This window comes from Neoarius graeffei, chromosome 15 (assembly GCF_027579695.1).
Source record: "Neoarius graeffei isolate fNeoGra1 chromosome 15, fNeoGra1.pri, whole genome shotgun sequence".
NCBI lineage: Eukaryota > Metazoa > Chordata > Actinopteri > Siluriformes > Ariidae > Neoarius > Neoarius graeffei.
In genome coordinates, this window is record NC_083583.1 from 60,917,825 (window position 1) to 60,934,886 (window position 17,062).

Sequence of the window (17,062 nt, forward strand, 5' to 3'; positions counted from 1 at the left end):
AAAGCACACAAATGGTGAAAGTTTGGTGAAATTCCTTTCATTAGCCTTTGAGATATTGTGTTCACAAGGTTTCGGGACGGATGCACACACGCACACATGGACGGACGGACGGGAGATCGTGTTCACAAGGTTTCAGGACGGACGGACGGACGCACGGACGCACACACGCATGGACAGACACACAACCCGAAAACATAATGCCTCCTGCACCTTAAGGTGGCGGAGGCATAAAAAAACATAGCATACATCAGATATTGTTTTTGCTGTAATCACAGCCTTTTATTCTTTTATCATGTAGACAGATTAATCCATAATCTACATGAAAAAAGCAACAACGTAAGCTGTATGTCAGCACTCATAACCGTATGCTTTTATAAAATGTTGGCTTTTTGTTTGCTGAAGCATTGTTTAGAATTTTTCCAAAGTGTAAAGACGCTGCCTGCTATGATTGCTGTTGTATGGAATCTGTTGTTGAATAAGCATGAGCAAGTAACAGCATGACTAATGTCTGATATAGGAGAAGATGTGTTCCATTAGATTAATTACAACATGCAAGTGGAACATGTCTAAATCTATTGTTTGCATCTTATGGTTTTGGAGAATTTTATTTCCTTGTCAGAATATATTTTCTCGTTTCTTTTTTCATATTAAAATCTATCCAGCAGTAACATTTACATTAAACATATTTATCTTAAATGTGAGTATTTCTAAAATGTGGTGCCAGGACCGATATTCAGAAAGTGACAGTGAAGTCAGAATAATAATTGCTAAACAAAAAGAATGGATATATCAGAAAACATCCATGCCTTTTTCTGGGTAGAAAGGCTGATAAATTACAAATACATGCAACCTAGAATTTGATTATTATGTTCATTGTTGCCTTTTCCACTGATGTGAACTAGCAAATGTAAGAATAATAGATCAGCTCTAAATGCTACTTTCTCAAAATATTCATTTTCACTATGGACCATTTAGCAATTATTGTTCAGTGTACTACAGACTTTAGGCTCATATTCAGGATTTTTGTCATACAGCATTAGAAAAAAAAGAAAAAAGCTCCATCTATGATCCTTAAAGACTCGTTGCTTTGTCTGTCTATTAAAAGCAGAAACTAACCCTTCCTCAATTGTTCTTTGATTTCTAGTTTTTAAAAATTTTCCCTGCCTAAATGTTGTATCTTTTGATACAAATTCCTGAATATACAGGGTGTTTCAAAATTTTTATATCATTTCACGGTCTAATAACTTTGCCAAATCTTGTTCAGTTGACCTCAAATTTTAACAGCATGTGTGGAAACAGGTCAAAATTTTATTTTTAATGTTTTTTGTTTTTATCTTTTTCGGTATAGAAATGCCATTCACTGGAAAAGAAAAAGGGGGCAGCACTGTGGTGTCATGGTTAGAACTGTCGCCTCACAGCAAGAAGGTTCTGGGTTTGAGCCCAGTGGCCAAAGGGGGCCTTTCTGTGTGAAGTGTGCATGTTCTCCCCGTGTTTGTGTGGGCTTCCTCTGGTGCTCTGGTTTCTCCCACAGTCCAAAGACATGCAGGTTAGGCAGCTCTACATTGACTGTAGGTGTGAATGTGAATGGTTGTTTGTCTCTATTGCCCCTTTTCCACCAAAGCAGTTCCAGGGCTGGTTCGGGGCCAGTGCTTAGTTTGGAACCAGGTTTTCTGTTTCCACTGACAAAGAACTGGCTCTGGGGCCAGAAAAACCGGTTCCAGGCTAGCACCAACTCTCTGCTGGGCCAGAGGAAAGAACCGCTTACATCAGCGGGGGGGCAGAGTTGTTAAGACCAACAACAATAACAAGACCACGAAAGATCGCCATTTTTAAGTGACGAGAAGCAGCAGCTGTACAAACGCGAAGTCATCCATTATTATTATTGTTGTTGTTGCTGCTGCCGCTGCTTCTTCTGTGTTGTTTTTGCTTCGATATTCGCGCCAAGGTTTATGCAAACATAGCGACATAACTGACGTATACAACGACGTAACTGATGTTTACAGCGACGTAATGACATGGCTTCCCTTAGCACCGCGAGCTATGGAAAAGCAAACTGGTTCTCAGCTGGCTCGCAAGTTGAACGAGTTGTGAACCAGCACCAGCACTGGCCCCGAACCAGCCCTGGAACTGATTTGGTGGAAAAGGGGTATATGTGTCAGCCCTGTGATGATTTGGCAACTTGTCCAGGGTGTACCCCACCTCTCGCCCATAGTCAGCTGGGATAAGCTCCAGCTTGCCCATGACCCTGCACAGGATAAGCGGTTATGGATAATGGATGGATGGATGGATGGATGGATGGATGGATGGATGGATGGAAAAGAAAAGGTGTTTTGTGTGTTAGAGTATGCTCAAACACAGTCAAACAAGACTGTGCAGTGTGCATTTATGAGAGAATTCTCTAAAAATGTACCAACTGCAGTGCAGATTTGGACATGGCACAAAAAGTTCAAAGAGGAAGGCTGTCTGTGCAGGGCAAAAGGATCTGGACGACCACCAGCATCAGAAAAGACGATCAAGCGGGTTCGCGAATATTGAAAATTTGTGAAATTGTTCATGGAATCCACATACCTTTAAATTTCTCATTCAAATTTTAAGGAATAAATCTTATATTGTTCAACATTAAGCCTGTTCAGTTTCATTTGCCTAGACTCTGTACTTCCCTGGGATATTTGCATCTCAAATAATATAAATTTTTTGTAAACACCCTGTATAAATTAGTGTACAACACTGTAAACTCAAAATAACATTTCTTCCCAGTCTTCTGAAGTTGCATCACATAGCAGTGTGTTACAGTGATTAAGCACTTTCAAGCAAAATGTCATCTTATGTGCCCTCTCATATATCCTTGTTAGAGGCACTAGAACTCCTACACAGGGTTAGAAATGTACACAACAACTAGAAGAAGAAGAAAAGGATATTGTTTGCTGTTTTCTAATGTCTGTATTTGTGCATTCCAAGTGCACTTTGTGACATTTACTGAATGCAATTACAGAGTGTATAAAGAAAGAAAAGTAGAGAATATATGCTTTACTTTTTTTCATTTCAGACCACCATTGCAGTTTCCTTTGGAAGTCTCTCTGCAAGTACTAACTGCACTATAAAGAATGTCGCTTGCTTCAAAGTATCCGTGCTGTGGACACGGATACTAATCTCTTATCCCTAGTAGCTCCAAAACATCATAATTGCTTATTTGAATTCTGAACCCTTTTCAACATTGCCAACCTTTTGTATTCAAGACAGGATGGTGTATTATTTCTTCTATTAGACCCTGATGGAGTTGGTTTATTAACACAATCAATGCCCAACTCTTCATCTTCAGCAGGCAGTTATAGAACCCTCATCTTAATGCAGCATTATGTTGATAAGGATGTGCCTCATATGTAGTGGAAATAATGATGGCTATTCATTACTATCCTCTGATTCTGTGTTGACACTGCAGGGAGTGGAATATGCAACAGACATAGCTATGGAGCCTGCTAGAAAAATGTAAGCTTCTTTGCCACTGCATCAACAACTAGAAACAACTAGAAGATGCAGCTGATCTGCACATGGTAGACGAAAAGTGAGTGCCTTTACTGCATTTAAAAGTAGAACAAAGGCAGTGGCATAAGCCAAGTGCTTGAGACTTGATATCAGAGTCTTGGTTGAGAAACCAGTGGCCTCATTAGGGTTGAAGATTTGCATGTAAATCCATGCAACATATAACCTGGATATAAGAGAGCTGATACAAAGGTTTATAAATCATATGATGCTGTATTTCTAATACTGTAGTACATTTGCTCTTGACCCTTAAGGAGATAAGATGAAACTCAATGAGCATTTCAAGTTATAGGGAGCTATGGCAACAGGGTGTCACTGGGGCTGCTAACAGATGAAGGCAAGGAAGACAAGTTTGGCTGGCTTGCTCAAATGCCATTGCCAGAGCTTGCAAAATTCTCTGTGCTATCGTTTGCTTAGATCTGGAGAGGTTCTTGGCCAAGGAGTCACTAAATCGGAGACACAATATAATCTGGGACACAATTTAAACATGTGAGACAACACTTCTGTAATGTTACATTATACCAGCAAAGCTGAGTTTCAAAAATCACAGCAGATGGAGGGAGCACAAAGGCAGGTTTGGGCCAAAATTGAGGGTGACCATGTCTCAAGAGCATGATTCACCTGGGTAGCCAAGCAGTATTTCTGAATTAATATGGTCAACAGTGGGATGATTTTCATCTCTGCTATTGAAGTACTGTAGTTTGATAACACCAGATCAGGCAACTAAGCACACTGTTCACAGTGCGGTCTTCCCAACTTCACCAATACCCACCTCCAAACACAGCGGTCCACCTCAGAGAGGGGTAAATCCCAAACTAATTTGCTATAATGACTGGAAGTGCAATCCCTATTATAGAAATAAGCAATAGAAACAGTACACTGCTTTGAACACCTGACCAAGTTCTTTTACAATGTTGTATTTCCTAATTCTAAAAGAGGATCTGAAAGGCCCATGTATCTTCTTAAAACAACCATCATTCTGTATGTTACACATACCAGATGTGATGCAAACAGTGAACAATCACCACTGGTTTGTGAGCATAGATTCTAAAGTTGTATACCGAGTCTTTTCCTTTGGGTTAGCAAAGTGTGTGAGAGTTGTGCTGGAGCCCTTTGATGACAGGGCCTATGTGTACTCCTTTATCTGGACAGCTGGCTGCTGTGTGGACAGTCCCAACAGCAGGTGACGAGCCAGACAGTGCTGATGTGGAAATGTGGAAACTGTCTGAATGAAAGTCAATTACAAGATGAGTCATTTGAATTCTGCATGGTATGACACATTGCTTTCATGCCACATGAGCCTTTTGACTATAAGAGCTGTCTTTCTCTCTGAACTGCCTACCTACTGGGCTAATTCAATCAGACAATGGATGTACTGTCTTGCAGCAAGCCTGTAGCAAGCCCCTCCTCTCCACTCCTGCCCAGCCCGCTCAAGACTGTTATCTGTCCTGGCTTCCCGTTGGTGGAATGACCTTCCCATTGAGGTCAGAACTGCCGACTCCCTGAGCACCTTCAAGTGCAGACTGAAGACTCACCTCTTCAGGCTGCTTCCCTGCCCACTGTGTAATCACATAGTGGTCTTGACCAACCCAGGCTGTGTACTATCTAGCCTAGGGTTAGCCATTGGAGTTTTATATTTCTCTATTTAGTTGTAATTTGTCAGCTCAGTTGTATAGTTGAATTATTTTCCTTGGTTGTTTGCTGAGTGTTGGTACTTCAACAGAATATTACACTAAGTGTTCTGTCATTTGTTCAGTTGACACTAGAACTTTCTTGTCTAAAAGTTCAATACTTCATGTACCTGACTTTTGCACTTGTTTTACATCGCTCTGGATAAGTCAAAGGCAAAGTCCCTCTCACGCCAGAATCTGGTTTTCCCAGGCAGTCTCCTGTCCCAGTACTAACCAACTATTTTAAGGCATATGGGTGTGGTGCCGAGCTCTGTTTCGATAGCCCTCGGCCTCTTGCCTATACAGCTAGGGTTACAGTGGGGGGCTAGTCCTCTGGTAACCGTGAGAGTTTGACTCCCCCCCCCATTTAACATCTGCTAAATGCCATGCAGTGTAATGTAATACCAAAAGATTGCCAAAGAAATTCAGCAAAGTTCAGCAAATTTGGAAGAAATTTGGGACTTCTGCTAAAGAGCAGAATTCAGTCTGTTCGCAAGCACACCTAAAACTCACTGTCCAGTGAGGTTCATGGACAAAGCAAAAGCAGAGGCTTTGGATTAGAATGTAATGGCACACAGCTGGCCAAATCTACAGCTGTATGCCTTTCCACCACTTTCACTGTTATTGATGACACTGTAGTGCATTCCACATATTATGCAACCAGCATTGCTACTATCCCCATTTGGGCTAAATGATCCATTGTTCTTCCTGCTGTTGATATTTCTAATGGGCCCACTATGCCCTCTACCCATCAGATTGGAACTGCTGCCCTGGTTGCACGGCTCCCTGCAGGACAGCAGACCACACACCTAGAAAATATGTATCTGGCCCTTGGGAGCAACTATAACATACAGACATGCTCACAAAGAGTCAGAGACATTTATGTGAATGTGCATGTTCTGAGCATAAACCCATTGTCTTGCACCATAAACCATATTTTGGTGTTTTGCAGCATTACCTACAAATATCTCTTTTTGGATTCTACCTCAAAAGTGTATGTGTCAACATTGCACAACAAGGACAGATTGATGGTTTGCTGCTGGGAATGCATCAACTACTCAAATCTTTTCTTAACTGTATGGAACATCTCTGGCTTTCATATTACTCAGTGATTCCACTGAGGGACCTAAACCAAATACTTAGCAGTTTGTGCAACTTGACATAAGAAACAATGTAAGATGCAGAAATAAAATGAGTGACAACCATTTTTTTTTTCTGATGGTCAATATGGTCAGATGAGTTGGCAAATTTCTAATGGGCCCACTATGCTCTCTACCCATCAGATTGGAACTGCAGATTGGAATGCATCATTGGTCAGCATGCAGTACCTGTGTTAGAGACTGGTTTTTAAAAGTCATACTCCAGCCAAACCCAGCATTCTTGCCAAAGTTACAGTATTGATTCCATGGTATATTAATAAACCTATAGCAGTCAGAGCTCTCAAATTACTGACGAGATGTTTGTGTGCTTTGCGAAGTACCATAAAGGGGCTCAGCTGTCTCAAGACAGGTTAGCCAATTGGGTCAAGGAAGTGATTGTGCAAACATACTTGAATGCATGCCATGCAAGTCATACCTTTTCCATTAAATATTATTCAGTGCACAGTATGACTCCTATCTGGGTGGCACTAATAGGAGTGTCACTTGCAGATATTTCTGAAGCAGTGACAGAGCTCACCATCTACCTTTGCCAGATTTTACTGACCGAATCTTCCATCATCTCAGACCATGTACTCTGTGTTGATTTTGAATGTATCAGACAGCATGATAGCAGTATCAGAATGTTGAGGGATTCTTATCCAATAAAGAGTTGTATCAGCACTAGTTATGAATGCTGTCTGTTATTGTATGATGGGAGAAAGGCAAGAGGACAAGCACTGATTTAGAGGGGACCTTTTAAAGGTTCCATTTCTGGGGTCATGGTCATAGTCATGAGGTCAGACCTTGGCTATTGTTACTCAGCCAATGGGCTCTAAATCCAAAGAAAACTACCCTGGCAGTCTGAAACTCAATCACAGACCATCTTCACTTTATTTCTTCTTTGTGAATATTGTTAAGGTACACCAGTCAAAAATCAACTGTCAGAATCTTAAAGAAAACAGATATGTTATATGGAAAATTAAATATTCCACTGCATGAGTGCAGCATATGCAAATCAGTTCTTTCAAATTGACTGATATGGATTTGAATTAATCCTTTGCCATCTGCTGACTGAAATCCAGTCCTATGGGTTGGTGGAATCAGATTATTTTATTTTAGATAATCCATTCTGTAAAGTATTTCTGATACCATATTCATAGTGGTTTATTGTCTTGGGCTTAAGATCTTTGCAGTAACTTATTTGAGGCAACGCTGTAATTACAGATGAAGACAGCTCAGGCATCTCAGGAGACACAGAGGAATATATAGATCTGCTGTCAAAACTTGTGGAGCTTAGTTAAATTATACACCTTCCTGGGGAACTAGAAACCAAGGAATATGGATGTTATACGGTGCCTAGCATATGTTTTCACACCCCTTTCCCACATTTTGTTGTGTTACAACCTCTAATTGAAATGGACTTAATTTGAATTTTTAGCATTCAATTTACAGAGTATGTCTATCATTTGATGCTGCAAAAATGTTTCTTATGAAACAAAGATTAATTAAAAAAAAACACATTTGTTGGTTGCATATGTATTCACCACGCTACAAAATGCAAATTTTTGCCAGATCATTTTGGAGCAGGATCCAGCCACCTCTCAATTTCGGCGTGCCTGTCTCCCAGAACTTATTTACATGGATCCAGAGCATTTGCAGCTTTTTCTTCTTCTTTTTTTCCTTTTAATTAAAACAATGAGTTATACATTTATTTATTTATTTATTTATTTAATGACATTAAGATGAACCTCTGCCCCTGTCTTTGGTCCCATCCATCTTGCCCTCAAGATGGAAATAATGTACAAACCCTCATGGTCTTAACACAGGAAACATGTGGTAACATGAAATATATGGCATTAATTGTGATAAATTGAGTTTGTCTTTAGCTTAGGTATATGTAAACTTTGGCCTTGATTGCATATTATTAATCAATATCACACAAAAGGGAATGATGTTGTACTTGAATATCAGCATGGCTGTGCTTCAGCTGGAGATAATCACAGCCATGCTGATGTTCAGTACAACTACACAACCTTGAGTGTGCTATTGCTTTTGTAGAGCAGTTCTATAAACAAGAAATTAATCTCGGGTAAGTCACATTTTGGACACAATATGGCAAAATGTTCTGTTTGTTTTTGCTCAATGACCAGACACAGACCCCAAAGAAGCCCCATTCACTTTACAGCCCACTGGTTAGCGAGCTTCCCTCTGAATTTGTGTGATTCCAGTAAAATTGTGGTCCCTTCTTCCTTTTCATCTTCATCTGATGAGCGTTCAAATTTTAAATCAAAAGTTATATTCCCAAAAAGTATAATTTGCCATGTCTGCTGATGATGTTGCTAACACTACCATAGTAACCACTTAGAACTAAGATATGGAGTTTTATGTGATAAGTGGAGTGATGCTTTTTTGTGACAATATTGCAAAATATCATGCTTTTCAATAAATACCCACACACAAACAAGAGCAAGCAAAGAAAACAAAATACAGCATGATCCAGACAGAGCCCAATGAACTTAGTTCATTTTGATGATGCTTTATAAATTGTGAAATGGTACAACAAAAATGCACCACTGAGAGAAAGCTGTTCTCCATGGTGCTATACCCTACAGTTGCAAGGCAAACTTCAGCACTGGATCACAGACTGCTGTGATCATAGCTGTGACCACTCAGTTTCCTGTGAGATATAGAAACCGACTGTGAATCTCATGGCTCGTTACATCTCTCACACAGACGGTGGAGGATTCAAAGTTAATAACTGACTGTCCTGAAAACTTCTCTGCACTCCAGCTTTTATGCCTTCACTATCAAAGTTGAGCACAAAGTATTTACGTCTAAAATCACAAGAAAGATGACCTTAAAGTTACTTATCATCAACCGTAAGGCCCTCAGTGTGGAGAATCGGGGTGTTATGGAAGATAAACAATGAAATGTGCAGCTGTGTTATCTCAGTCATTCAATATTGTAAGACATTTTTTGTGTGTAAAAAAACAAACAAACCCTGTATAAGCCTAATAATTGTAAATGACCCATGGTCAGTTTGGCAGTTTTATCAGGCAGCAATACTGTCAGACTAATACATTATAATGCGGGGAAATGGGGAAGAAAATGCACGTGCATTCATTTCTGCTCACCCATTCTTTCTTCTTCTTCTGGTTGTCAGTGTTTAACTGGGCGGTTCATCCATTCTATGAATTATACATTCATTTTCAGATTTATACTACTGTAGACTTACTCACTTATTGCCACCCTACTACTAATGCTACTGCATTTGACAAGGACACTCCTGACTACCCCTAATTACTCCAAGACAAGACCGAATAAGAAGCGTTTGAATAACATAGTTTGAGGTTCAGTATAGCGTCTAAGATTGGAAATACATATACACATATACAGTACAATCTATTGTTTAATACAGGGGTGTGAAATTCCAGTTACTGTATGTGGGACCACAGCACCATCAGTATCTTTATTCTGTTTATTAAGTTATTCCCAAGTCATTCTAAGTCATTTAATTATTCACTTCATTCAACTCATCAGCTAATTACCAAGCTCTTAATGAACTAAATTTGGATAAAAGAGAGCAAACACGATTCACCGCTCTTCAGGACTCTCAATCACTTTACATACTAGTATACACTGATCAGCCATAAAATTAAAACCACTGACAGGTAAAGGGAATTACATTGATTATCTCATTACAATGGCACCTGTCAAGGGGTGGGATATATTAGGCAGCAAGAGAAAAGTCAGTTCTTGAAGTTGTTGTGTTGGAAGCAGGAAGAAAGGGCAAGCATAAGGATCTGAGTGACTTTGACAAAGGCCAAATTGTGATGGCTAGATGACTGGGTCTAAGCGTCTCCAAAATGGTAAATCTTGTGGGGTGTTCCTGGTATGCAGTGGTTAGTACCTCCCAAAAGTGGTCCGAGGAAAGACAACTGGTGAACCAGCGACAGGGTCATGGGTATCGAAGGCTCACTGATTTGCATCAGGCACGAAGGCTAGTCCATATGGTCCAATCCCAAAGAGAGGCTGTAGCATAAACTGCTGAAAAAGTTAATGTTGGCTGAAACAGAAAGGTGTCAGCATTAATTTTTTCAGCAGATTGCATTACAGTAGATCTTCTATGGGACTGGACCATATGGACTAGCCTTTGTGGAGTTTGCATGTTCTTCTCATACCTGCATGTGTTTCCTCTGGATGCTCTGGTTTCCTCCCACAGTCTAATCACAGTTAGGTCAACTGGCTACTCTAAATTGCCCATAGGTGTGAGTTTGAGTGTGAATGGTTGTTTGTTTCTATATTAGCCCTGTGATAGACTGGCGATCTGGCCAGGGTGTACCCTTCCTCTCACCTGAAGTCAGCTGGGATTGGCTCCAGATTTCCCTGACAGATAAGTGGTATAGATAATAGACTGACTGACTGAATGACTGATTGATTTATCTGTATGTATGTATTTATTTGTTTATTGTAAAATTAAAAAATGTGTCCAGAGAAGGTCAAACGGATATACAGAAAGCCTATCTCCCCCCAACAACACACACACACACACACACACACACACACACACACACACACACACACACACACACAGAGTAAGAGAGAGAGAAGGAGAGAGAGAGAGAGAGAGAGAGAGAGTTTTGTGTGCACATGTTGCCAGTGGTGTAGTGAAAGATTTTTAAAGTGGGGGTACGCGATTCGTGACGTCATTGATTTGATATCATGTCAGAAGCGGTAGCCTTTGTTTGGTCGCCTATGTTTGGTATGAATGATTTGTATAAATGTTACGTTCTTTTAACAACACAAGAGGGCACAAGAAGACACTTTTTTTCAGACATTTTTATGTGTGCAATTTTCATTCATGTTTGTCAGTACAGCCCAACTGTTATGGCGAAAAGCCGCGGTTTATTTTGTCTCCAATAAATATGCCGAAATGGCTAAAGAGGAACAAATTCGCCTTCTCCTTCCGAATGCATCGTCATAGACAGCACCACTCTGCTGCTGGAACTCAACATAAACCTTGCATAGGTTTAACATGGACTATCAGGCATGAAGCCAAAATATTGGAAATTATGATACACAAACACCTTTGTTCATGTTCGATTCATGTTCATTTGAGCCGAGCTGCATTTGGAATTTGATATTTTTACTAGCCTACTTACTGCCGTGGCAACAGCTACAGCATGTGTCCAGAAGTTCAAAAAAAGTCACGTCACTCACTCACATCGCATACAAACCAGCAATGGGCTGAAATTTATTATAAAAGGCACCAATCGAATAAATCAAGCATTTAGTCTGGCGCGATTGAGGCACCTGCGTATACAAAATACATGACATGCAGCCATTGGGTTAAGCCCTACCATGCACTCCTTCTTAAAGACTTGAGTATTTCTTTAAATTTATTGTCATTTTTTTTTTTTTTTGAATCTCACCTCGGGAGAAGTGGGTGGACGGCGTACCCCCGCGTACCACGCCCACTACAGCCCTGCATGTTGCCTTCAAGTGTCAGAAATAAGGATGGGTGAATCGACACCAAAGAATCGATACTTCAGATTCTGATAGTTCAATTTTGAGAATCAATCTTCATTTAAAAAAAACAATCAATAACAGGTAAGTAGTGATTTTATGAACTTAATTTTATTCATTTTTTATTGTTGTTTAGGATAGGAACTATGTTTCCTTCCACTTTCCACTCTCTGCTTCCCATAGCTTATAGAAAGGCAGTAGTAAGTCACACAGAGAAACAGATTCTGTCAGTTAGTCAGTCGCAGAATGGCAGAAAGGAAATAAAGTATTGTTGTTGAGCATTCTTGAAACTGTTCCTGTGAAAAATAACTCCTGAATATGATACTCATGCAAGTTAAAATTCGTTGGATATTCTTAAACCTGATTTAACCTCTTTTATATATGCTGTTATTAAAAATTAAACACAAGACAGATTAGTCTGATCTTTTATAGGTTTTCATACTAGTGCCAAAACTTTCTAGAACAATGTTTTGATGTCTGCAGTGTATTTACCAACCTTCACTAATAGAAAGCACAAGGGTTTCCTGTTTTGTGTACACAGTCAGCCTTTTTAAAGTATCAGTATCAGGATACTAGACTTAGTATCACTTGGTATCGGATTGAAAAGAAAATCAGTGGTATTGCCCACCCCGTGTCGGAAATATTAACATGTGAATGCATGTTAGGGACGTCAATAACAAATATAAATGTGACATTTACAGCAGGTGGTCACACTGAAGTTGTAATTACCTTCGCCAACTTTGTTGGAGGAAGTTATGTTTTCAGCTCAGTTTATTTGTTTGTTCCCAACATAACACAAAAAGTAGTGAACGGATGTTGATGAAATTTTGAGGAAAGGTGGGCCATGGGGCAAGGAACAACTGATTAGATTTTGATGCAAATCTGGATATGTATGTGGATCTAGGATTGTTTTGTCTGTTCCCAATGCAACTACAAAAGTAGTGAACGGATTTTGATGAAATTTTGAGGAAAAGTGGGCTATGGGCCAAGTAACAATTGATTAGATTTTGATGCAAATCCAATTATGTGACTTGGCCGAGGTATCCACTCTACCAAGTACCCTTCTAGTTATTACCTCCACCAACATTGTTTGAGGATGTTATGTTTTCACCACCTTTTGTTTGTTTGTCTGTTCGCAATGTAACTCAAAAAGCATTGAACATATTTTGATGAAATTTTGAGGAAAGGTGGGTCATGTGCGAAGGAACAATTGATTAGATTTTGATGCAAATCTGGATATGTAGCTTGGCGGAGGTATACACTCCACTGAGTGCCCTTCTAGTTATGCATGTTAGCACTTTAGCTCCTTAGTTTCTTTGAGTACAGCAAAACAATAATTTTCTTGTAATTGATAGGATGCTAAATGTTTTTTTAAGCCATTTAAACCATAGAAGTTTTCCCGCAGTCCATTTTTTCTTGCCCACAGTCACAAACACATACCCCATCATAGTCTAATTACTGTCCCACCTCTGTGAACTTGTGCGTGTGAACTAACTTCCGAGGAGAATTTGGCACTGGTAAGTGTTTTCCCGTGCTCTCTTGCCCACAGATGAGATTATATGACATCACAAATGTGCGCATGAAAGTCAGAGAGCTCTCAAGGAGTGAGAGAGAGAGAGAGAGATGAAAAATGATTAAAAAGAAATAAATAAAAAAGCAAACAATCTACAGAGCAATTCTGTTCAGTTGACTACTGTAAAATAGTAAAAAAAAAAAAAAAAGACAATGGCATTATTTCTGCTCATTCTTTCCTTTCCTCCTTCATTCCTTCTGCCTATTCATGTCTAACTGGGCAATTTGTCCAAGGTAGGTTCATGCTTTCATATTATGCTTTCATAGGCCATAACTGGTGGTTTACTCATATATTACTCATCTCATCTCATCTCTCATCTCATTATCTCTAGCCGCTTTATCCTGTTCTACAGGGTCGCAGGCAAGCTGGAGCCTATCCCAGCTGACTACGGGCGAAAGGCGGGGTACACCCTGGACAAGTCGCCAGGTCATCACAGGGCTGACACATAGACACAGACAACCATTCACACTCACATTCACACCTACGGTCAATTTAGAGTCACCAGTTAACCTAACCTGCATGTCTTTGGACTGTGGGGGAAACCGGAGCACCCGGAGGAAACCCACGCGGACACGGGGAGAACATGCAAACTCCACACAGAAAGGCCCTCGCCGGCCACGGGGCTCGAACCCGGACCTTCTTGCTGTGAGGCGACAGCGCTAACCACTACATCACCGTGCCGCCCTCATATATTACTATTGACACAATTGCATTTGATGGGGATATGCTCCAAACTACCTGTACATACTCCAGTACATGATATGAAGGCTTATGAGAACATGCGTTTACAGTCAAATACAACTAGCGCACATGAGCACAGGGGAATAAAACATGAGGCTATTGTAAGGCATCTGTCACATACAATTAAATAATAGAGTTAAATACAGTTAGAGGTTCTCAGTCGAGGCTCCCAGACACATGACAGTATAGGATTGAATACCGAGCTTGAGGAGCAACTCGGGCTTTTATTATTATTATTATTATTATTATTATTATTATTATTATTATTATTATTATTATTTTCTCTCAATAAAGTCTGGCTAATGCAACTTTATTTCAAACTCAAGTTCAACTTTTTTGTACAAAATTATTATTATTATTATTATTATTATTATTATTATTATTCCAAATTGGCAGCGCGGATTTTACGCCCAGTCCGAACGCTGGAAGTGGATACTCCGGACGATTCATTCTAACACTGAGGATTTGTATGGACAACACTTGAAGAATAACACTCACAGCTGCTCGCGGCCGAAGCTGAAGGAAAAGCAGTGAGGATGGTGATGAGGAAGAGAGTGACGGCGCGGTGGAGTCCCATGGTTCAGAAAGAGCCGGCTAGTCCGCGTTCCAGCTCAGCGCTTCTCTCCAAAACACCTCACCGGCTCCAGGCTCCTGTGGAAATAGCTCAAAGACTCCCAAGTTTCTCTGTTCGTGCTACTTTCGTTCTCCCACCTCTCTCTCTCTCTCTCTCTCTAGGGGTGTGTGTGTGTGTGTGTGTGTGTGAGTGAGAGAGAGAGAGAGGAGAGAGAGAGCAAATTGACGGTAGCGCGTCCAGTGAACTCTCTCTCTCTCTCTCTCTCTCTCTGTCGGTGTGTGTGTGTGGTACGATAACAGATCCCAAATGACAGACTATATCCATATAAAATCCATACAATGAGAATAGAAACACTCCATACTTACAACTAGAAGGGCACTCCACAGAGTGCATGCTTCCACCAATCCTCTTATTGTCACCATCAGCAGATTTTCATGAGCTATAAGCCATAATCATCAAAATCAAAACAAAAAAGGCTTGAATTATTTCACTTTATGTGTAATGAATACAGAATATATGAACATTTACCTTTTTTAATTAAATTATGAAAAAAAAAAACTTTTTCATCTCATCTCATTATCTCTAGCCGCTTTATCCTGTTCTACAGGGTCGCAGGCAAGCTGGAGCCTATCCCAGCTGACTACGGGCGAAAGGCGGGGTACACCCTGGACAAGTCGTCAGGTCATCACAGGGCTGACACATAGACACAGACAACCATTCACACTCACATTCACACCTACGGTCAATTTAGAGTCACCAGTTAACCTAACCTGCATGTCTTTGGACTGTGGGGGAAACCGGAGCACCCGGAGGAAACCCACGCGGACACGGGGAGAACATGCAAACTCCACACAGAAAGGCCCTCGCCGGCCATGGGGCTCGAACCTGGACCTTCTTGCTGTGAGGCGACAGCGCTAACCACTACACCACCGTGCTGCCCAAACTTTTTCATGATATACTAATTTTCTGAGATGCACTGTCTCTCTGTGTGTGTGTGTGTGTGTGTGTATCCACATTCACTGGATATAAGCAATCACACGCTCTGATTGGCTACTCTACTACTAGGCTATCAGCTCATATACTGTCAGTAGAGAAAAACAAAATGGTGGAGCGTGTTGCTGAACCAACCAAGGACTAAATAAAGCAACAAAATATGGAATGAGGCGGCACGGTGGTGTAGTGGTTAGCGCTGTCGCCTCACAGCAAGGGCCTTTCTGTGCGGAGTTTGCATGTTCTCCCCGTGTCCACGTGGGTTTCCTCCGGGTGCTCTGGTTTCCCCCACAGTCCAAAGACATGCAGGTTAGGTTAACTGGTGACTCTAAATTGACCGTAGGTGTGAATGTGAGTGTGAATGGTTGTCTGTGTCTATGTGTCAGCCCTGTGATGACCTGGCGACTTGTCCAGGGTGTACCCCGCCTTTCGCCCGTAGTCAGCTGGGATAGGCTCCAGCTTGCCTGCAACCCTGTAGAACAGGATAAAGCGGCTACAGATAATGAGATGAGATGAATATGGAATGAATGTATCTGTTTTATTTTTCAAGAATTATTATTTATAGCATTTCTCACAAATTACTGTCATTTCACCAGTTTGTTTACATTCTAAGCGGAAATGATTTTGTTGGACATTTTGTGTAAAGATTTATTTATCAAATTTGTAAAAAATAAAAATGCTGTTTCTCAAAATCCAGTGAATGTGGATAGAATAACAGTTCTTCCACTCAATCTCGTCGTACATGGCTTAGAATCAACTATATATTAGTATAAATATAGAGGTGATTATAGAAAATTGAGCATGCTGATTGGTTGAGAGAGTCAAACTATTTCTTAAGAATCACCTCAAGTGACTCGGCAAAATGGCAACCAATCACTTTGTCACCGTAAATGAGGAAGAATTACAAATTATGAAAGAAAATGCTGTTCCAAAAAGCACTAAAGATGCTACAAAGTTTGGTCTAAAACTATTCAGAGGTATGGTGGGATTGTGATTTATTTTATTTCAAAACAAAGTATTTTATGTGACTCGGCGTAGATAAGTGACAAAAGCCTGCATACTGCTTCTGAAGTTTGAAATAAATAATTTTTTGAATATGATTTTTTTTAAATAATCACCTGTATATTTATACTAAAACAATTATCTGCCTCAGGCTCAGTGAATATCGGTAAATAATAACCCCGACTTCGTCTCGGTTATTATTCACTGATATTAATTTCACTTATATATATATATATATATATATATATATATATATATACACACACACACACATACACACACACACACTAGTACATTCTAATTTTTT

The 17,062-nt window shown here is 40.2% G+C and overlaps 1 protein-coding gene across 1 annotated transcript in view; it reads right to left on the reverse strand.

Annotated features, from left to right (window-relative positions):
- cntnap5l (contactin associated protein family member 5 like) overlaps positions 1–14,766 on the reverse strand; it is a 272,765-nt gene extending 257,999 nt beyond the window's left edge. The window contains exon 1 of the mRNA XM_060940691.1: positions 14,688–14,766. Within this exon, the coding sequence (XP_060796674.1) occupies positions 14,688–14,766 (79 nt within the window). The remainder of the gene's footprint in view (positions 1–14,687) is intronic.
- Between the last annotated feature and the right edge of the window lie 2,296 nt (positions 14,767–17,062).